Source organism: Piliocolobus tephrosceles, chromosome 19 (genome assembly GCF_002776525.5).
Source record: "Piliocolobus tephrosceles isolate RC106 chromosome 19, ASM277652v3, whole genome shotgun sequence".
Taxonomy (NCBI): Eukaryota; Metazoa; Chordata; class Mammalia; order Primates; family Cercopithecidae; genus Piliocolobus; species Piliocolobus tephrosceles.
In genome coordinates, this window is record NC_045452.1 from 14,970,039 (window position 1) to 14,993,671 (window position 23,633).

At 43.1% G+C, this 23,633-nt stretch overlaps 1 protein-coding gene across 1 annotated transcript in view; it reads left to right on the plus strand.

Annotated features, from left to right (window-relative positions):
- The window catches only part of LOC116418544 (protein SFI1 homolog), a 64,907-nt gene that overhangs the window by 26,448 nt on the left and 14,826 nt on the right, over positions 1-23,633 (plus strand). Inside the window, exons 5-7 of the mRNA XM_031934658.1 lie at positions 8,872-8,989; positions 11,266-11,368; positions 22,103-22,259. Coding sequence (XP_031790518.1) covers positions 8,872-8,989; positions 11,266-11,368; positions 22,103-22,259 — 378 coding nt within the window. The remainder of the gene's footprint in view (positions 1-8,871; positions 8,990-11,265; positions 11,369-22,102; positions 22,260-23,633) is intronic.

Below are 23,633 nucleotides of genomic sequence, written 5' to 3' on the forward strand. Positions count from 1 at the left end.
CCTCCCTCCCTTCCTTCCTTCTCCCTTTCCCTTTCTCTTTCTCTTTCTCTTTTTCTTTTTCTTTTCTTTCTCACTCTGTCACGCAGGCTGGAGTGCAGTGGTGTGATCTCAGCTCACTGCTGCCTCCACCTCCTCGGTTCAAGCTCTGTTCCTGCCTCAGCCTCTCCAGTACCTGGGACTACAGACATGTGCCCCCATGCCTGACTAATTTTTTATTTTTAGTAGAGACAAGGTTTCACTATATTGGCCAGGCTGGTCTCAAACTCCTGACCTCAAGTGATCTGCCTGCCTCGGCCTCCCAAAGTACTGGGATTACAGGCATGAGCCACCGTGCCCGGCTGTGGTGTATATTCTCTATATCCGTTGATGGATTCTGAGGTTGGTTCCATGACTTTGCTGTTGAGAATAGTGCTGTAAACTAGCCGGGCGAGATGGCGGGCGCCTGTAGTCCCAGCTACTCGGGAGGCTGAGGCAGGAGAATGGTGTGAACCCGGGAGGCGGAGCTTGTAGTGAGCCGAGATCGCGCCACTGCACTCCAGCCTGGGCGACAGAGCGAGACTCCGTCTCCAAAAAAAAAAAAAAAAAAAAAAAGAGAATAGTGCTGTAATGAACATATGAGTGCAGGTGTCTTTTTAATATAATAATTTCTTTTCCTTTGGGTATATTCCCTCTAGTGGGATTGCTGGGTCGAATGGTAGTTCTGTTTTTTAGTTCTTTGAGAAATCTCCATATCTTTTTCCATAGAAGCTCAGCTAATTTATATGCCCACCACCAGTGTGTTAAGTGTTCCCTTTCTCCCCATCCCTGCCAACATCTGTTTTTTTTTTTTTTAGATGGGGGGTGTCTTGCTGTGTCACCCGGGCTGGAGTGCAGTGGCTTGGTCATAGTTCATTGCAGCCTTGACTTCCTGGGCTCAAGTGATCCTCCCACCTCAGACTCCTGAGTAGCTGGGACTATAGGCATGTGCTACCACGCCTGGCTAACTTTTTATATTTTGTAGAGACAGGGTCTTGCTATGTTGCCCAAGCTGGTCTTGGACCTCTGGGCTCCAGCGATTCTCCTTCCTCAGCCTCCCAAAGTGCTAGGATTACAGGCATGAGCCACCACACCCAACCTAACTTTTTAATGATAGTCATTCTGACTGGTGTAAGATGATAAATCATTGTGGTTTTAATTTGCATTTCTCTGATAATTAGTGATGTTGAGTATCTTTTCCTGTGCTTATTTGCTATTTATATCTGTTTTTTGGTGAAGTATCTGTTGTTTGTGTTCTTGTTGAGATTTGAAAGTTTTTTGTTTTTTATTAGTTAGGTTTGGTTTTTGTTTGACAGGGAGTCTTGCTCTGTTGCCCAGGCTGGAGTGCAGTGGCACAATCTTGGCTCACTGCAACCTCGACCTCCTGTGTTTAAGCAATTCTTCCACCTTAGCTTCCCGAGTAGCTGGGACTACATGGTGTGCTGCCATGCCCAGCTAATTTTTGTATTTTTTTTAGTAGAGACAGGGTTTCACCATGTTGGCCAGGATGGTCTGGAACTCCTGACCTCAGGGCATCCACCTGCCTTGGCCTTCCAAAGTGCTGGGATTACAGGCATGAGCTGCCAAGCACGGTGTAGTCTTGTAATGTATGCGTTCTGTTATAAGCATTTTGTCAGAGCATGATTTGCTTGTTTCCTCCCAGTCTGTGACTTGTCTTTTTGTTCTCTTAACAGTATCTTTTGCAGAGGAAAAGTTTTTAATTTTAATGAAGTCCAATGTATTCTTTTTTAATGGATTTTTTGTTTGTTTGTTTGTTTGTTTGTTTTGCGAGAGTCCCACTATTGCCCGGGTTGGAATTGAGTGGTGTGATGATAACTCATTGCAGACTGGAACTCCTAGGCTCCGACCTCAGCCTCCCAAGTATCTGGGACTACAGGCAATGCCCCACCATGCCTGGCTAAGGTTTTTATTTTTTGTAGAGATGGGGGTCTTGCTTTGTTACCCAGGCTGGTCTCAAACTCCTGGCCTCAAGCAGTTCTCCCACTTCAGCTTTGCAAAGCCCTAGGATTATAGTCATGAGCAACTGTGCCCAGCTGGATTATATTTTTTGATATCATATCTTAGCTGTCATCTCTAAGAAATTTGCCTTAACCCAAGGTCACAAAGATTTCTTCCTACGTTTTCTTTTTTTTTTTTTTTTTTTTTGGAGACGGAGTCTCGCTGTGTCGCCTGGGCTGGAGTGCAGTGGCCGGATCTCAGCTCACTGCAAGCTCCGCTGCCTTCCGGGTTCACGCCATTCTCTCGCCTCAGCCTCCCAAGTAGCTGGGACTACAGGCGCCCGCCACCTCGCCCGGCTAGTTTTTTTTTTTGTATTTTTTTTTAGTAGAGACGGAGTTTTACCATGTTAGCCAGGATGGTCTCGATCTCCTGACCTTGTGATCCACCCATCTCGGCCTCCCAAAGTGCTGGGATTACAGGCTTGAGCCACCGTGCCCGGCCATCTTCCTACGTTTTCTTCTAAACAGTCTGTAGTTTTACGTATGGATCTTGTATATTCTACGACTCTGCTAAGTTCATTTATTATTTCTTTTTTTTTTTTTTTTTTTGAGACAGAGTCTCACTCTGTCACCCAGGCTGGAGTTCAGTGGCACGATCTTGGCTCACTGTAAGCGCCACCTCCCAGGTTCATGCCATTCTCCTGCCTCAGCCTCCTGAGTAGCTGGGATTACAGGTGCCTGCCACCACTCCTTGCTAATTTTTTATATTTTTAATAGAGATGGCATTTCACTGTGTTAGCCAGGTTGGTCTTGATCTCCTGACCTCATTATCTGCCTGCCTCAGCCTCACAAAGTGCTAGGATTAACGGCCTGAGCCACCGTGCCTGGCTTATTTATTATTTCTAACAGCTTTTTTATAAATTCCATGGAGTTTCCTATGTAGACAGTCAAATTGTCTGTGAATAGATACAGTTTTATTCCTTCCTCTTCTTTTCTTTTTTCTTTTTTTCTTTTTTTTTTTTTTAAGGTGGATTCTCTCCCTGTCGCCCAGGCTGGAGTGCAGTGGCACAATCTCAGCTCATTGCAAGTTCCGCCTCCCGGGTTCACGCCTTTCTCCTGCCTCAGCCTCCTGAAGCTGGGACTACAGGCGCCCTCCAAGCTATTTTTTTGTATTTTTAGTAGAGACGGGGTTTCACCGTGTTAGACAGGATGGTCTCAATCTCCTTACCTCTCATCCACCCACCTTGGCCTCCCAAAGTGCTGGGATTACAGGCGTGAGCCACCACTCCCGGCCCTCTTTTCATTTTTTTATTGTACTGGCTAGGGCTTCTGTATGATATTGAATAGCAGTGGTAACAGTGGACACATCCTTGCTTTGTTCTTGGTCTTTTTTTTTTTTTTTTTTTTTTTGAGACGGAGTCTCGCTCTGTCCCCCAGGCTGGAGTGCAGTGGCCGGATCTCAGCTCACTGCAAGTTCCGCCTCCCGGGTTTAAGCCATTCTCCTGCCTCAGCCTCCCAAGTAGCTGGGACTACAGGCACCCGCCACCTCACCCGGCTAGTTTTTTTTTTTATTTTTTAGTAGAGACAGGGTTTCACCGTGTTAGCCAGGATGGTCTCGATCTGCTGACCTCGTGATCCGCCCATCTCAGCCTCCCAAAGTGCTGGGATTACAGGCTTGAGCCACCACGCCCAGCCTGTTCTTGGTCTTAAGGGAAAAGCATTCAGCTTTTAATCATTAAATATTATGTTAGTGGTATGTTTTTTTATACCTGTCCTTCCTCAGGTTAAGGAAATTCTATTCCTAGTTTTCTGAGCATTTTAATCGTTAATAGATGTTGAATTATTTTTGAACTGTTTTTCCTGTATCTATTGAGATGATTGTGAGGTGACTTCTGTTTTAGTCTTTTATTAAGGTTAATTATATAGACTGGTTTTCAACTTTTTTGTTTGTTTGTTTGAGATGGTGTCTTACTGTTTGGCCCAGGTTGATTTTGAACTCCTGCGCTCACACTATCCTTCTGCCCCAGCCTCCTGAATAGCTGGAACTACAGGCGCTTGCCACCATGCCCAGCTGCTCTTCAGATTTTGAATCAGCTTCACGTTATTAATTTTTTTTTTTTTTTTTTTTTAAGATAGGGTCTTGTTTTGTTGCCCAGGCTGGGATGCAGTGGTGCAGTCACAGCTCAGAGTAGCTGTGACCTACCTGGTTTAGGCGATCCTCCCACTTCATCCTCCTGAGAAGCTGGGACCATAACCACATGCTACCAAGGCCAGCTAATTTTCTTTTGTATTTTGTTGTAGAGATGGGGTTTTGCACTGTTGCTTAGGCTGGTCTCAAACTCCTGGGCTTTCAAGCAGTCCACTTGCCTCGGCCTCCCAAAATGCTGGAATTACAGACATGAGCCACTGTACCCCGCCATGTTCCACAGATTAATGCCACTCTTTTTTTATATTGCTGGGTTCAATTTGCTAATATTTTGTTGAGGGGAGTGGAGTTGCTTCTATATTCATGAGGGATATTGGTCTTGAGTGTTCTTTTATTGTCATATCTTTGTCTGGTTTTGGTTCAGGTAATACTAGCCTCGTAGAATGAGTTGGGAAGTATTTTCTATTTTTTATTTTTTTTTGAGATGGAGTCTCGCTCTGTCGCCCAGGCTGGAGTGTAGTGGCGTGATCTTGGCTCACTGCAAGCTCTGCCTCCTGGATTCATGCTGTTCTCCTGCCTCAGCCTCTCGAGTAGCTGGGACTATAGGCCCCCGTCACCACGCCCGGCTAATTTTTTGTATTTTTTAGTAGAGACGGAGTTACACCCTGTTAGCCAGGATGGGCTCGATCTCCTGACCTCGTGATCTGCCCGTCTTAGCCTCCCAAAATGGGAAGTATTTTCTAAAAGAAATTTGTAGAGTTGGTATTATTTCATCCTTGAGTGGTTAGTAAAATTCTCCACTGCAATCCTAGTGGTCTAGGCCTAGAATTTTCTTTGTTGGAGGATTTTAAACTTTGAATTCCAGTTTTTAATAGCTCGAAAACTATTTAGGTTATTTATTTATTTATTTATTTAAATTATTTGAGACAGAGTCTTGCTCTGTCACCCAGGCTGGAGTGCAGTGGTGTGATCTTGGCTCACTGCAAGCTCCACCTCCCAGGTTCACGCCATTCTCCTGCGTCAGCCTCCAGTAGCTGGAACTACAGGTGTCCACCACCGTGCCCGGCTAATTTTTTGTATTTTTAGTAGAGAAACTGATGTTTCTGTTTTACCATGTTAGCCAGAATAGTCTTGATCTCCCGACCTCGTGATCTGCCCACCTCAGCCTCCCAGAGTGCTGGGATTATAGGTGTGAGCCTAGGTTATTTATTCTTGCCGCTTTTTTTTTTTTTTTTTGAAGATGAGATCTTGCTTTGTTGCCTAGGCTGGAGTGCAGTGGTACAATCATAGTTTACTGTAGCCTCCATCTAACTGCTGGGCTCAGGTGATCCTCCTACCTCAACCTCCTTATTAGCTGGAACTACAGGCGTGTGCTGCCACACTTGGATAGTTTTTTAATTTTTTTCCATGCCAGGGTCTTGTTTGTTGCCCAGGCTGGTTTCAAACACCTGACCTCAAGTGATCCTGCCACCTTGGCCTCCCCAAGTGCTGGGATTAGAGGCATGAGCCACTGCGCTCATTCTTAAGTGAGTTTTGGCAGTTTGTATCTTTCAGGGAATTGGCTTATTTCAAATATGTTGTCAAATTTATGTGCATAGAGTGTTGCTTTTTTTTTTTTTTTCTGAGATAGAGTTTCACTGTTGTTGCTCAGACTGGAGTGCAATGGCACAATCTCAGCTCACTGCAACCTCCGCCTCCCTAGTTCAAGTAATTCTTCTACCTCAGCCTCCCAAGCAGCTGGGATTACAGGTGCCCGCCACCATGCCTGGCTAATTTTTATATTTTTAATAGAGACGGAGTTTCACCATGCTGGCCAAGCTGCTCTGGAACTCCTGGCCTCAGGTCATCCACCCACCTCAGCCTCCCAAAGTACTGGCATTATAGGCGTGAGCCACCGCACCCAGCTGAGTATTTCATAACTGTAATTTTAATGTCTTCAGGATCTGTAGCTGTCACCCCCTTTCATTCCTGATGTTGATGATTTATGTCTTTGATCTTTTATTCTTGGTTAATCTGGCTAGAGGTTTATCACTTTTATTGATCTTTACAAATAATCAACTTTGCATTCATTAATACTCTGTTTTTGTATTTGTTTTTTCTTTTTTCTGTTTTCAAGTTTCTTGATTTCTGCTCTTTTTTTTTTTTTTTCCAGATGGAGTCTCGCTTTGTCACCCAGGATGGAGTGCAGAGTAGCGTGATCTCGGCTCATTGCAGCCTCTGCCTCCTGGGTTCAAGCGATTTTCCTGCCTCAGCCTACTGAGTAGCTGGGATTACAGGTGCCTGCCACCATGCCCGGCTAATTTTTTTTTTGTATTTTTAGTAGAGACCTTTACTGCTATAAAGTTCTCTTAAACACTGACTACATTACACGAATTTTAATAAGTTATATTTCTGTTTTCATTCAGTTAAAAATTGTTTGCTGATTTTCCCTGAGACCTCCTCTTTGCCCCACAGATTATTTAGAAGCGTGTTTAGTTTTCTAATATTTGGGAGTTTCCCAATATCTTTCTGTTAAGGATTTCTAGTTTTTTCCATTATGGTCGGAGAACAAGTCTTAGTATGATTTCAGTTCCTTTATTTTTGTTAAGGTTTGTTCTGTGGCCCCAAATATGCTCTATCTTGTAACGGTTCTATATTTACTTGAAGAATGTACATTCTGCTGTCTTTTTTTTTTTTGAAACAGAGTCTCGCTCTGTTGCCCAGGCTAGGCTGGAGTGCAGTGGAGTGATCTTGGCTCACTGCAGTCTCCACATCGCAGGTTCAAAGTATTCTCCTGCCTCAGCCTCCCACGTAGCTGAGATTACAGGCGCCCGCTGCTACGCCCGGCTAATTTTTTATATTGTCAGTAGAGATGGGGTTGCACCATGTTTGCCAGGCTGGTCTCGAACTCCTGACCTTGTGATTCGCCTGCCTCAGCCTCCCAAAGGCGTGAGCCACTGTGCTCAACTTCTGCTGTCTTATGTTATTTATAGTTACAGTGAATCTAGCTAGATATCATGGAATAGAAGGAAAGTCACTTGTATGTTTAAGATAAAAAGAGTTGTCCAGGTGCGGTGGCTCACGCCTATAATCCAGCACTTTGGGAGGCCGAGATGGGCGGATTGCTTGAGTGCAGGAGTTCGAGACCAGCCCAGGCAACATGGCAAAACCTCATCTCTACAAAAAAATACAAAAATTAGCCAGGTGTGGTGGTGCATGCCTGTAGTCCCAGCTACTCAAGAGGCAAGAGTTATTTCTAACATTTGACAAGTTATTTCAGGCCATTCCCGTAGACCTCAGGGAGTGTCCATTCACTCTTGCACTGTTAAATAAAAAGTTTGCAAGTACTTTTAGGCCTTAAGGAAGCATGGTTCTCAAATTGTCAATGTGCATCATCAGAATTATGGCAGAGACAGTTAATGAGATTCCTGCATTCCATACTCTGGAAAGAGCAGTTAGTGTTTATTTTAGATATTCTTCATAGATAAATGATCTCATTTACACTTTCCAAACATACCTCTGAGAGAGGCACCATTTTACAGATGAGGAACTTGTATGAGATTACGTCTGTAATAAATGAAAGGGCCAGTAAGCCTGGCTTGCCTTACTCAGGATCCCAAACTCTAAACCACAGCACTACACTAGTCCTCATTACCTGAAGTGTGCTGATTCCTGAGGTCCACGGTGAAACCAAGGAAGATACATGTTAAATTATCCTTCATATTTTGATTTGTCTTGTCAACAACTGTGAAATACATAGTTATAGTCCTATTGACTACATCTTGGAGGCTGTCCTAAAAATGATTTATGTAATTTTATTTTCTCCTTTGTCTTCTAAAAAGAAGAGAAATTTACTTCATTAGTGGTGACTTTCATAATGAAAATACAGTTTACTACAAAGGGAGACCTGTGGGCCATTGCGTCTTCCATATCTAGTAAATTATCTTTTCTTTACTAAAAAGGGTGAGCTTGGAGTCAAACAGCAAGTTTTATATCATGATTTCTTCTTCTTTAACTTTGTATTATGGAAAACTTTAAATATCTACACAATTGAAAAAAAATTTTTTTTTAAAACTGGGTCTCACTTAGTCGCCCAGGCTGGAGTGCAGTGGTGCGATCTTGGCTCACTGCAACCTCTCCCTCCCAGGTTTGAGCAGTTCTCCTGCCTCACCCTCCCTAGTAGCTGGGACTACAGGCGCATGCCACCACACGCGGCTAATTTTTGTACTTCTAGTAGAGATGGTGTTTCACCATGTTGGTCAGGCTGGTCTGGAACTCCTGACCTCAGGTGATCCGCCTGTTTTGGCCTTCCAGAGTGCTGGGATTACAGGCGTAAGCCACCGCGCCCGCCTGAAAGATGTTTAATAGAGTAATGAACCTCTATGTATCCATTACCCAGCTTTGATTATCCACTCATGCCATTATTGTTAAGATCCATCTCTCCACTTCTTTGCTGCCTGTTTATTCCCATCATTTCATCTAAAAGTTGCAGAGTATATCTACAAAAATAAACGCTTTTAAAGCAGAGAGTTTTTGAGCAGTTCAGTACATGGATTTTCCTTTAAATGCTTTGTAAATGTCATTACTTGCACAAAGCCTTCGTGTGTTCTTGCACTCTAATTAATTTTGTAGTGCATCACAACTTTTCCAGCAGGGGGCACTTGGAGGCTGGAGGGATTTAGGTATTCAAAGGAGAGCCCTTGAGCTTTTATCATAACCCAGAGTAATCCATCTCTTCCCGTACTTTTTGAAAAATCTCTTTGGTGAATCTAGATGCAAAGCAAAAGATGCGACAGGCCTGGAAGTCCTGGTTGATCTACGTGGTTGTTCGTAGGACCAAACTTCAGATGCAGACTACGGCTCTGGAGTTTAGGCAACGGAGTATCTTATGGTGAGTCTGCTCAACCGCCCTACAAAGTATCAGCCATCATTTTACCTCATCAGCTTTATGGTGCTGGAAAACAGCATAAAACCCCACCTTAAAACAATGGTTTGTGTTTGGTTTTATTTTTATTTATTTATTTTTTTTCAAGATAGGGTCTTACTCTGTCACCCAGGTTGGAGTGCAGTGCCACAATCTCAGCTTACTGCAACTTCCACCTCCTAGGCTCAAGCAGTCCTTCTACCTAAGCCTCCTGAGCAGCTGGGACTACAGGCATGCACCACTATGCCCAGCTAATTTTTTTCTGTTGTTTTTGTTTCATTTTTTTGTAGAGGCGAGGTTTTATCATGTTTCCAGGCTGGTTTGAATTCATGGGCTCAAGCGATCTGCCCACGTCAGCCTCCCTAAGTGCTGGGATTATAGGCATGAGCCACCATGACCCATTCTCACCTTGAAACAATGTTTTGAATGTAGTTGATGCCTAATAAAGATTTATTGATAACTTGTTTATAAGATCAGAGTTTCACATAATCACAATTAACACGAATTGAGTGCTTACTATGTTCTAAACTCTGTTAAGGTTGTGTGTGCATGTGATAATTTTGTAATGTAAAGTATCTTATTTTAACTCTTACCATGAACTGTAAGTACCATTATTGTACAGATTAAGTTGTACAATAAGGCTCAGAGAGGTCAAGTAACTTGCCTAGCACATACAGGTTGTAATTGGCAAAACTAAGGCTCACCCACCCATGCTCTTAACTGCTGTGCTGCATTGCAGCCCATCAGCATTGTAGACACACTGGAAGAACATGAATTAGTCCACTTTTGTAGCCAGATGTGTAACAATGAGCTGCTTTATAATGGGACAGATTTCACTCTCTGTAGTCTGTAGTGATCCACTGGTGTCCTGAATGGTAGTATATTAAGAGCTCACTTCCTGCCTGAAAGAGTTGGGTATTGAACAAAGTATGAATAATAGGAGAGGCTTTCAGCTGCACTTACTTGGGTTTGAATCCCTCTTCCAGTCTATATTATTGGGCCATTTCATCTCTTCAGCTTTTATTTTCTTCATCATTGAAATTGTTACACCATACTTACAGATTTGTCATCAGAAATAAATAAAGTAATATCTGTAAAGTGTTTAACAGTGTCCAGAACATCAGTGGGCATAAAGAAGTTATTTATTTAAGTAGAAATAAAATAGGCAGAGTGCAGTAGCTCAGACTTGTAATCCCAACACTTTAGGAGGCTAAGGTGGGAGGATTGCTTGAGGCCAGGAGTCTGAGACCAGCCTGTGCAACAAAGCCAAGACACTGTCTCTACACACACAAAAATATTTTTAATAAGTAATTAAAATCGTTACTTAAAATGTATTCAGCAAGTATTTCAAAATGCCTAATTAGTATGCAATTTTACTTAAGTCTGAGTGATTTTTTTTTTTTCCCCGAGATTTATTCTCGCACTTTTGCCCAGGCTGGAGTGCAGTGGCATGATCTTGGCTCACTGCAACCTCCGCTTCCCAGGTTCAAGCTATTCTCCTGCCTCAGCCTTCAGTAGCTGGGATCACAGGAGCATGCCACTATCACCCGGCCAATTTTTTTTTTTTTTTGAGACGGAGTTTCACTCTTGTTGCCCAGGCTCGAGTGCAATGGTGCAATCTCGGCTCACCGCAACCTCCACCTCCCAGGTTCAAGCAATTCTCCTGCCTCAGCCTCCTGAGTAGATGGGATTACAAGCATGCATCACCACGCCTGGCTAATTTTGTATTTTTAGTAGAGATGGGGTTTGTCACAGGTGATCTGCCCGCCTTGGCCTCCCAAAGTGCTGGGATTACAGGTGTGAGCCACCGTGCCCTGCCTAATTTTGAATTTTTAATAGAGACAGGGTTTCACTATGTTGGCCAGGCTGCTCTCAAACTCCTGACCTCAGGTGATCCACACGCCTCAGCCTCCCAAAGTGCTGGGATTACAGGCATAAGCCACTGTGCCAGGCCATAGCTTATGTTTTTTAACAAACCAAATTGTGTAGGCCAAACAGAGCATATCTGTGGTGTCTAAAGCAGGATCTGACCGTAGGAACCATAAGTTTCCAACTATTAATTGGCAGATCTGGGACTTTTTCTCGATTGTTTTGTTTTCTTTTTTTCCCCAGTAGTGAATCTAGAGACGGTGCTATGAAGGAGAGGGCTAGAGCTGAGGGTCTGAGACCCCACACTAACTGCTCCTCTCTTTTCTGAGTGGCTTTTTTCTGATGGATTCCATCTTTGATTTGCTCTTTCACAGGTTGTGGTGGAGCATGTGGAGGCAGCAACTAGGACAGGTCCGTGTGAGCCGTGCCCTCCATGCCTCTGCTGTGAAGCACAGGGCCCTGAGCCTCCAGCTGCAGGTGAGTCCAGTAAACGTGGGTTTTGGCACCCTCTGTCCCTGTTGTCAAGTCTCTCACCCACAGAGGGAAGTGCTGGGCCTTCCCAGCAGCTCAGGGCCTGAGCCGGGGTTGGGGCAGAGGTAATCCAGAAGGCTGGGCTCTTCCAGAGGGAGGCTGCTGTTAGGAATAAAGCAGAGGCTTGTCCTAGATGAGCCTAGATCAGTGGCTTCCAGAGTGCTTCTGGTAATTGTGGAGCTGGAGAGGGATTTATGAATTAGTTATAAACATGTTTAGAGAAACAGCAATATACTCTGATTTCCTCATTACTGTTTTCCTGCAGCAAATCAGAAAATAATTGGGGCAGAAAAGAAACTAAGACTGAAAAGAAAACCTGGCTGCTGCTGCTTTATAGTTTTGATTGTCTTAGAGTGTTCTTTTAGGCAAGCCCTTAGCTTCTTTTGTCAATCATAAAGGACTAAGGCCTGTACTAAAACTTTCTTATCCTTTGATATATTCTCTGAATTCTTGTCATGTTTTTATGTCTGCTGGGTACTTACAAAGCTGCCAAGTAAGTTATAGGAAATAGAACCAGGAAGAGGAAAAAAAAAATTAGTGCCTGTTTCCAAAGGTAGGAATAGTATCTTCTTATTCTAACAACAAATTGCATAGTCCATGCAAATATGTGCAAATCACATGCAAATAACATATATAGTCATCTAGATCAGTGATCAGCAAACTGGCTCACAGGCCAAATTTGGGCTGCTTTCTGTTTTTGTAAATAAAGTTTTATTGGGATACTGTTACACCCATTCGTTTATGTATCATCTGTGGCTGCTTTCCGATTACAAGGGCAGCGTACAGTAGTTGCAAAAGAGACCTTATGGCCTACAAAAACTAAACTATTTGTTTTCTGACCCTTTAAGAAAAAGTTTGCTGACCTCTGAACTTGTAAGGTCTTCTGAGGCAATAGCAAGGAAATAAGAGACACAGCCAATAATAATAACAGTACCAATAGCAGCAGCAACTGCAGCCTGAGTGACAGAATGGGACCCTGTCTGAAAAACAAAAAAGAAGAAGAGGTAGCTTTTATTGTTGTCTACTTGCGTTAGGTGCTGGACTAAGTTACTTTATGTGCATTATCTAATTTTCACAAACCTTTTTAAAAAGTCCCATGTTATTGTTAAGAAAACCGGGAGTATGGCAATTCCTCAAGGATCTAGAACTAGATGTACCATATGACCCAGCCATCCCACTCCTGGGTATATACCCAAAGGATTATAAATTATGCTTGAAGGGGTGGCCTGCCCCTCCACACCTGTGGGTGCTTCTCGCTAGGTGGAAACGAGAGACTTGAGAAAAGAAATAAAGACACAGAGACAAAGTATAGAGAGAGAAAAGCGGGGCCCCAGGGGGCCAGTGCTGTGCTTTCAGAGGACCCACACTGGCACCGGTCTCTGAGTTCCCTCAGTATTTATTGCCAAAAAGATAAGGGAGTAAATCAGCAGTAAGGCTTACAGATACACGGAGCTGTTACATTTTCCCAGTATCGGGCAGGAGACAGATGTTTTTCTTTTACTGAGATTTAAAGGACTGGTACTGACCTTCAAACCAAGCAGGCTTTGAACATTTATCTAACAAAGCACATTCCTTACAGCCCAGAATCCTTTCAACTTTAATTAGCACAGCAATGTTTCTAGCAAGGACAAGATTGGGGGTAGAGTCACAGATTAACAGCATCTCAAGTATAGAGCCGAATGAAGTCTCTTAAACTTACTTCTATCTATAATAACACAGCAACAGGCTAACCTATTTTTTCCCTACAATGCTACTACAAAGACACATGCACACGTATGTTTATTGCGGCACTATTCACAATAGCAAAGACTTGGAATCAACCCAGATGTCCATCAGTGACAGACTGGATTAAGAAAATGTGGCACATATACACCATGGAATACTATGCAGCCATAAAAAAGGATGAGTTTGCGTCCTTTATAGGGACATGGATGCAGCTGGAAACCATCATTCTTAGCAAACTATCACAAGAAGAGAAAACCAAACACCGCATGTTCTCACTCATAGGTGGGAACTGAACAATGAGCTCACTTGGACTCGGGAAGGGGAACATCACACAATGGGGCCTATCATGGGGAGGGGGGAGGGGGGAGGGATTGCATTGGGGAGTTATACATGATATAAATGATGAATTGATGGGTGCTGACGAGTTGATGGGTGCAGCACACCAACATGGCACAGGTATACATATGTAACAAACCTGCACGTTATGCACATGTACCCTAGAACTTAAAGTATAATAAAAAAAAAAAAAAAAGAAAACCGGGAAGGTGAAATAACTTGAACCAGGGTCATATGTATAGTGAAGCTTAGAGCCAGGTTTTAACCTAAGCAGCCAGAAAGCTGCATCATTATCTTTTTTTTTTTTTTTTTTTTTGAGACAGAGTATCACTTGCTCTCTCACTCAGACTGGAGTGCAGTGGCACGATCTCGGCTCATTGCAACCTCCACCTCCTGGGTTCAAGCAATTCTTCTGCCTCAGCCTACCAAGTAGCTGGGACTACAAACGCATGCCGCCACGCCCGGCTAATTTTTTGTATTTTAGTAGAGATGGGGTTTCACCGTGTTGCCCAGGCTGGTCGCTAACTCCTGAGCTCAGGCAATCTGCCTGCCTCAGCCTCCCAAAGTGCTGGGATTACAACAGTGAGCCACCGTGCCTGGCCCAGAATTTTTTAAAGTAACAAAATTTAATGGAATGGACACTACCAAAGCTCTACCCTCCCTCCCTCCCTTCTACTACCTCTCCTCCTTAGAGATAGCCACTCTTGATTCTGGTATGATTGTTCTCCTATATTCTTTTTTCTTGTAAAAATATGTGCACATATCCTTAAAGAATAAATGCATGGTGCACTCCTGTAGTCCTGTCTACTCGGGAGGCTGTGGCAGGACGATCACTTCAGGTCAAGTGTTTGAGGCTAGCCTGGGCAATATAATGAGACCCTATCACTTTAAAAGAGGTGGGAGAGGCCAGGACTTTGGGAGGCCAAAATAAGAGGATCACTTGAGTTTAGGAGTTCAAGACCAGACTAGGCAACATAATGAGACCCCATCTCTACAAAAAAAAAAAAAAAAAATTAGCTAGACATGGTGGTGCATGCCTGTTGTCCCAGCTACTTTGGGAGGCTTAGGTTGGAGGATCACTTGAACCTGGGAGGTCAAGGCTGTGGTGAGCCATTGATCATGCCACTGCACTCCAGCCTGGACAATAGAGCAAGACCCTGTCTCAAAAATAAGTAAGTAAATGGTATGGCTTTGTGTAGTTGGGACATTTATGAATGGTGTCATACTGTACTTTGCAACTTTTTTTTTAGTGTAACGGTATATTTTTGAGGTTTAGCCATGTGATTTCTTTCTTCTTTTTTAAAAATAGAGACAGGGTCTTTCTCTGTTGCCCAGGCTGTTCTTGAACTCGCAGCCTCAAGCAATTCTCATACCTTGGCTTCTTAAAGTGCTGGGATTACAGGCCTGAGCCACCCTGGGACTTGGCCCTATCGATGTGGATAGACAGAGATTTATTAACTGTGTATATTATGCCATTGTATAAAGGCACAGTTTATCTGCTTACTGATGGACTGTTGACTACCTCTGCTTTTTATAATTATGAACAATACTACCAAGAGCATCCTTTTTTTTTTTGAGACTCCATGCGATGGTGCAATCTCAGCTCACTGCGACTACCTCTGCTTTTTATAATTATGAACAATACTACCTAGAGCATCTTTTTTTTTTTTTTTTTGAGACTCCATGCGATGGTGCAATCTCAGCTCACTGCAACCTCCGCCTCCCAGGTTCAGGCGATTCTCCTGCCTTAGCCTCCCAAGTAGCTGGGACTACAGGTGTGCGCCACCACATCCGGCTAATTTTTGTATTTTTAGTAGAGATGGGGTTTCACCATGTTGACCAGGCTGGTCTTGAACTCCTGATCCACCTGTCTTTGTCTCCCAGAGTGCTGGGATTACAGGCATGAGCCACCATGCCTGGCGCCCAGTTTCTTTTAATTATTCACAGATCTGTTTTTCGGCTCTCTTCCATTCATGTATTTGTCTATCCATACCATACAAATACCATACTCTTTTAGTTATGATTTGATGAAGCAGGTAAGCAAGAGTGTAGGTTCTTACGACTGTCCAGTGGAATTCTGCCTCTATCACCTATTAGCTTTGTGCCTTTGAATGAATTATTTCACCTTGTTTGTACCTCAGAATTCTTATCTGTAAGTAGATCATAATAGTACCTACCTCATGAGATTGTTGAGGCTTTAGTAGGATGATCCAGTTCTTAATAATATACTCAGAGCAATGCTTGGAATATGGAAATGCTTGATAAATGCTAGCTGTTTATTACTATTCCTACTTGACATGTAGCTCTTAAGGCTCTATATTTGAGAGAGAATCCCCTTTATTCTTGTTTTGTTTTTAAACTTGTCTTAATTGTTCTTCTGTACTCTTTGTTATTAATTTTAGGATCAACTTGTCAAGTTCTATAACAAAGCCTATTAGGATTTTTTTTTCCTTTTTTTTTGGGACAGAGTCTTGCTCTGTCACCTACCCATTGGAGTGCAGTGGTGTGATCTTGGCTCGCTGCAAGCTCTGCCTCCCAGGTTCACACCATTCTCCTGCCTCAGCCTCCCAAGTAGATGGGACTACAGGTGCCCGCCATCTCACCCGGCTAATTTTTTCTATTTTTAGTAGAGATGGGGTTTCACCATGTTAGTCAGGAGGGTCTTTATCTCCTGACCTCGTGATCTGCCTGCCTTGGCCTCCCAAAGTGCTGGAATTAACAGTCGTGAGCTACCGCACCTGGCTAAGCCTGTTAGAATTTGTATTGCAATATACTGACAGCTTATTAGGTTAGAAAAATTGTCATATTGAGTCATTTCATCTATGAATTTGATATATCTCATATTGCTGAGCTTGAGAAGGAGAGTAGGAAGGATGAGCTCATGAGGTAACAACCAGAACGTAGGGCCTTGCAGGCAGCACCTGAGAAAAAAGGCTTTGACTTTTATTCCTGGGAAGGTGAAGAGCTGCTGGCTCTGAGCAGAGGAGTAACATGATTGTACCTACCTCTTAACAGGATTCTCTGATTCATATTGTACTGCTTTTGGGGTAAGAAAGGGAAGGATATATATAAATGTGTGTCTGTGTGTTTGTGGTGTGTGTGTGTGTGTCTGTGTTTGCTTATATTTTCAAGAAGGAATAATGGAAAAATAAATGAAAAACTTACCAAAAAATGGTTACCTATAGGAGGAGGGAGGGAAGAGTATAGGAAGAGAGTACTTCTGTGAATTTACTTTGTTACATAGTTTTAACTTCAGAACTATGCAAATATTTTATATAATTACAAAGCAAGAGTAAATAAAAAAGCAATTGATATATTTTCAAAACATACTGAAATATCAAGTTTGTGGCAATGACTACACAGAAAATAATTACTTCAAGTAACTTTAAAATACAATATTTTGACTGTTCACCCTGGTGGAATGTGTTTTTTTTTTTTTTTTTTTTTTTTTTGAGACGGAGTCTTGCTCTGTCACCCGAGCTGGAGTGCAGTGGCCGGATCTCAGCTCACTGCAAGCTCCGCCTCCCGGGTTTACGCCATTCTCCTGCCTCAGCCTCCGGAGTAGCTGGGACTACAGGCGCCCGCCACCTCGCCCGGCTAGTTTTTTTTTGTATTTTTAGTAGAGACGGGGTTTCACCGTGTTAGCCAGGATGGTCTTGATCTCCTGACCTCGTGATCCGCCCGTCTCGGCCTCCCAAAGTGCTGGGATTACAGGCTTGAGCCACCGCGCCCGGCCGGTGGAATGTGTTAAAAGGACATAATGAACTGCTAAGAAATCTAAAACCACATTCTTATTAAACAAGTGTTATTGTTACTAGGAGGTTTGAAATTGTTGTATTGAAAGTATTATAGTTACATTGTAAGATAAAGCAAATAATTATGGCAGTGTTGTTAGGAATAAAGATCTTCAATAGAAAAGATTACAAGTATAAAAATTAAATTAAATCTGCAGTTGGAACTGTAAATATCAATATGGAATCAATTATATATGTATGTGTATATATATGTGTATGTGTGTGTATATGTGTATGTGTATATATATGCATGTGTGTGTGTATATATATGTGTATATATAACCATAAATACATTTCTGGCCTGGCACGGTGGCTCCCAGCACTTTGGGAGGCAGAGGGAGGTGGATCGCCCGAGGTCAGGAGTCCGAGAACAGCCTGGCCAACATGGTGATACCCCATCTCTACTAAACATATAAAAAAATTAGCCGGGAGTGGTGGTGGTGGGCACCTGTAATCCCAGCTACTTGGGAGGCTGAGGCACAAGAATCACTCAAATCCAGGAGGCAGAGGTTGCAGTGAGCCGAGATTGTGCCAACTGCACTCCAGCCTGGGTGAGAGTGAGACCCTGTCTCAAAAAAAAAAAAAAAAAAAGCATTTCTAACTATTTACTGAAAAGACTTAGAAGCAGTGACCAGTAGTATAGCATTTAGTATCCCCAGTGCCCAAGTTGTGGTCTTAACTATTTCCCACTAATAAGAAGCAGGGCTTTTTAGAGAAATGGCTGATTATAGGTCTGGGGCAGGAAATAGACAAGATACACCTAGGACATAGTGTGCTGAAGACTGAGGAACTTAACAAAAGCTAATGGAATTGTGTCAGAAGGACTCAGGGACCAATTTGGAAGTGTTCCCGGGGCTTAAGATAGAAAAGGTTGAGCATCAAAAAACAATAAGCTAGGCATGGTGGTGCCTGTAGTCCCAGCTACTCAGGAAGCTGAGGCAGGAGGATCATTTGAGCCCAGTAGATTGAAAACATCAAGTACATAAAATTCATGCATTTGAAATAACTTTAAAAGAAAGTGGAACTTGTCGGTCATGATTTTGGTTTGTTAGGGGAGTAACTCAATTCTTTAAAAATTAATGAAGGCAAAAAATGAAGCATTTATCCCACCTTTCCTGTATAAACTGTCAACTCCAAGAAACCAGAGGGTTAACGAGAGAGAAGGCTTCTTTATAGAATTCCAGTTGATAAATGCAGAAGGAATACTAGAATAGAAAATTGCTGTTTTGCCACCTCTAATGAGGACACAGATCTAGGCAGCCATCACTAGGTGAGAGGATGGTGGGAAAATACGGGAGAAATCTGGCTACCTGCCATCTGAATCCACCAAACAATCTTGGCTTTGCTACAACTATGGCAGCCAGACATGATGCGCCTCATGATATTATGTAAGTGGAAGTACCCAGCCACATTCATGAACTGTTCTTGCCTAAAAAATTGAACATGACTCCAAGCCTAATGCGAATCTCTCAGATTATAGGAAATACAGGGGTCAGAGGAACAAGTTAAAGACACCTCGAGATTACAGTCAGCCACATCCAAAATGTAAGACATTTTATAGGATAGATGACTTGATTTCTCTAGTAGATTGATGGCATGAAAGAGAAAAAAAAAGCAGGAAGGGAAATTGTCATATAAAACAGAGAGATTTAAGTGACCTAACAATTAAAGCAAACCGAAAAGGACCACTCTGGCTGTTGTGTTAGGAATACATCAGAGCCAGGCATGGTGGCAGATGTCTGTAATCCCAGCACTTTGGGAAGCCGAGGCGGGTGGACAGCTTGAGCCCCAGCATTTGAGTCCAGCCTGGACAACAAGGTAAAACCCTGTCTCTACAAAAAATACAAAAAATGTTCCTGGTATGGTGGCATGTGTCTGTAGTCCCAGCTACTCAGGAGACTAAGTGGGAGGATCACCTGAGTCCGGGAAGTTGAGGCTGTAGTGAGCTATGATTGCTCCACTGCCCTCTAGCCTGGGCAATGGAACAAGACCCTGTCTCAAAAAAAAAAAAAAAAATTAGCTGGGCATGGTGGTGCATTCCTGTGGTCCCAGCTGCTCAGGAGGCTGAGGCAGGAAGATTGCTTAAGCCCAGGAGGTTGAGGCTGCAGTGAGCAGTATTCTTGCCCCTGCACTTCAGTCTGGCAGTCTGGGTGACAGAGTGAGACCTTGTCTCTAAATAAATAAATAAATAAATAACCAGAGATGATCAAGGATATAAACAGGGAGAACAGGTAAGAAGCTATTACGAAATTCCAGGTGAGATTTTGCACAAAGATGATAAGAAGACGGTAGTTGGATTCTGGATATCTTTTAAAGATGTAACCGACATCTTTAAAAGATGTATGGATGAGATACGAAGTTTTAGAGTCCAAGATGACTTCCAAGTTTTGGCCTAGGGAATTGTAACAATGGAGTGCCATTTACTGAAATAGGAAAGACTGCAGGAGAAGCAGGTTGGTGGGAAGAGATTAGGAGGAGCCCAATTCTGGCCTCTGTATCTTCAGCCTATAGGCCTTTTGAATATCCACAAGAAGATATGTTAAGGAAGCAGTGGGATATTGGGATATATGTGTGGAATATTGAGGCTGGGGCCAGGATAGGAGGTACGTTTGGGAAATTCAGGAGTTCTCAGTAGGCAGATGGTATGTAAAGTTACTAGAGTGGGCGGAGTGCGGTGGCTCATGCCTGTAAATCCCAGCACTTTGGGAGGCTGAGGCGGGAGGATTGCTTGAATCCAGGAGTTCAAAGACCAGCGTGGACAACATAGACCCCATCTCTTTTTTAAAAAAAACCTACTAGGGTGTGTGAAAAAATAAAGGGAGTGAGTGTAGCTAGAGGAGAGGTTCTAGGGCTGAGCCTGCGAGGTGCACAGAGGTGGGAGTCAGCAACAGAAACAAAGCAGGGACCCGGACACATCCCAGAAGCCAGGTGAAGGAAGGAGGAGGCTTTGTCAGACACTTCTGGCAGATCAAGGGAGGTGAGGACTGAAATCTGACCTTTGGATTGAGCAACGTGGAGATTGCTGATGCACTTGATAAGAGCAGTTTCATTCAGTAAGCCGTGGGAGTGGGCTCAAGAAGGCCTGCCTGGTAGACAGAGAGATTAGAAAATAGCTCTTTTGAGGAGGTTGAAACAGAAAGAACCAAAGTGTTAGCTGGGTGGCACAGTGTGGTCTAGTCTAGAGAGGGGTGTTGCTTTCTTTGAGAATCACTGGTTTATTCCTTTCAGAAAGTATTTTTGTGATGGCAATCTCCCCCCCACAACTTTTTATTTTTGACAAACACCAAATCATAGAAAAGGTGGATACTGTATGTGTTTCACCCAGTTTAACCCATTGTGGTTTTTTGGTTTGGTTTGGTTTGATTTTTTTGAGATGGGGTCTCACTCTGTTGCGCAGACTAGAGTGCAGTGGTGTGATCACTGCTCACTGCAGCCTCAACCTGCTCTAAAATTATAGACACAAAGTTTATCTTAAAGCTTGTATCTCCTATAAAGGGCAGTCTCCCACATAACCATAATATCATTATTGTATTCCAAGAAATTTAATATTGATATGATAATATGTAACATGCAGTTCATATTAAAACTGTTTATTATTGCTATTTTCATTTCCATAGTCTAATCAAAGGTCACCCATTGCTTTTAGTTGTTACATCCTGAAGAAATTTTTTTAGGATGGGGAAAATAATAACACATCGATATGCTGATTTCAAAAATCTATAGAGAGTGAAAACTGGTGATTTATAAGAGGGCAACTGCCAAGGCGGTAAACTTAGGAAGATGCGATGTAGCCAGAGCGGGACAGGGTTGGGAGGGGACTGAGTTTGGTGGGAGGATGGACGGTTTATCCAGAGTAGCAGAGTAGCAGGAGAGAGAGAAGACAGAGCCCGTGGGCAGGTGGGTGGTTAAACATGGTGGACCTTGAGGAAATTTTCTTCTGTTTGCTTTTATTTCTTAGTGAAATGGGAACGATGGTATTCAGTTGTGAGGAGGGAGAGGAGAGGTGTGACAGGTTGAAGAAAAGATATGAAATCTTTGTCTAAGTCATCTTCAGATTAGGACATGCATTATCACTGATTTAAGGGTGTGCATTTATAGACCCTTGTAGACCCTTAGCTTCTATAGATAGGCATCCCTGGAACTATTCTGCCTGAAAAAGGACCACTTTACAGTAAGCGTCCTCTGACTTTGGAAGAAAAGGCAGACCCTCCCCTATCCCAAATCTGAATGAATTATGTCACCCCTCGGATTGTTTCTGCTCCTTGTCTGCTTGTTTTTGTTTTTGTTTTGAGTTGGTCACTCCTGTCGCCCAGGCCGGAGTGCAGTGGTGTGATCTCAGCTCCCTGCAACCTCCGCCTCCTGTGTTCAAGCAGTTCTCCTGCCTCAACCTCCTGAGTAGCTGGGATTACAGGCACCCACCATTACGCCTAGCTAAGTTTTTGTATTTTTAGTAGAGATGGGGTTTCGCCATGTTGGGCAGGCTGGTCTCAAACTCCTGACCTCAGGTGATCTGACTGCCTCAGCCTCCCAAAATGCTGGGATTACAGGCGTGAGCCACTGTGCCTGGCATCTGCTTGCTGATTTTCTTCTGCTGCTTCTTTTTTTTTTAATCCAGAAAAAAATTACTTTTGAAAGCAGAATGTCCCTCTTAAAGACCCTTTTACCCCACAATCCCATAGCTTATGATCGCGCTAGGGGATTGCCACTTCCTTGTTTCTAATTTCAGCCTTTCCAGTGTGTGTGTCTTTCTCTTTTCCCTTTCCACCTGTTCTTCACCCTGTTTTCCTACCTCTCCTTTGACTATTGCCTCTTCTCTGGTTTTCAGGCTTGGTCACAGTGGCGGAAACAGCTCCTGTATGTCCAGAAGGAGAAACAGAAGGTTGTCTCCGCAGTGAAACACCATCGGCACTGGCAAAAACAGAGATTTCTGAAGGCCTGGCTTGAATACCTGCAAGTTCGCAGAGTGAAGAGACAGCAGAATAGTGAGTAGGAAGCTCCAGGCTCTCGAGACAGAGGATCTGGTCACAATTTCCACTCTCCTGCTGCCGTTGCTACTGTACTAAGTAGTAATATAATGATGTTACTCCAGAAATGTTGGTAAAAGGAGATTAAGGAGGAAAATACATCATCCTTGAGTCACATTTATTTCCCTTTGGCCTTTTCTTTCATTTGTATATCTTTATCTATCTATCTATAGATAGAGACAGAGTTTTGCTCTTGTTGCTCAGGCTGGAGTGCAGTGGCGCAATCTCAGCTCACTGCAACCTCCGCCTCCTGGGTTCAAGTGATTTTCTGCCTCAGCCTCCCGAGTAGTTGGGATCACAGATGCCACCACTTCGCCCAGCTAAGTTTTGTATTTTTAGTAAAGATGGGGTTTCACCACGTTGGCCAGGCTGGTTTTGAACTCCTGACCTCAGGTGATCCCCCTGCCTTGGCCTCCCAAAGTGCTGGGATTACAGGCGTGAGCCACTGTACCCAGCCTCTTCTGTATATTTTTTATCTAAATAGGGTTTTCATTATGCTGTAAGTATTGTAATTATTTTGATTAATATGTTGATAACCTATGGCTTTGTATCTTGCTTTTTTCCACACAGTTAATCAACATTTTCCTACATCTTAATTATTTATCATAAATTTTTTTTTTTTTTTTTTTGAGATGGAGGCTTGCTCTGTCACCCAGGCTAGAGTGCAGTGGCGTGATCGCCACTCACTGCAAGCTCTGCCTCCCAGGTTCATGCCATTCTCCTGCCTCAGCCTCCTGAGAAGATGGGACTACAGGCACCCGTCATGGTGCCCTGCTGATTTTTTTATTTTTAATAGAGACGGGGTTTCACCATGCTATCCAGGAGAATCTTGATCTCCTGATCTTGTGATCCACCTGCCTCGGCCTCCCAAAGTGCTGAGATTACAGGCATGAGCCACTGCGCCCAGCTATGAATGTTATTATTTTTTTTAACAACTATTCATATTTTATAGGATGGCTTATCTTAATATACTTAGCCATTCTTCTATTAATAGATATTTGGAGAGTTTCTGTTTGTCTCCAATTATACAAATGCATGTGATTTTGATATCAAGTTTTTTGGATATTGTTTATATGGTTTTGTTTCCCAGTTAGATTCAGAAGTAATAATACGCAGAAATGTGAACATTGGTACACTTTTTAAGTTCAGTTTATTGAGTTTATACCCAAGTGAGTCAAGCACTGTGCTAGACACTGGGTTAGGGGTCTCTGGCATTCAGCCAAACCTCGCTGCAGAAATCTCTTAGGCTGCCAACACTGTCTCTTGGGAGAGTTCGAATGTGTTCTTTGGAGGATAGTGACCCCAGACCAGCAGTCCAGTTGCCCAGTCCTG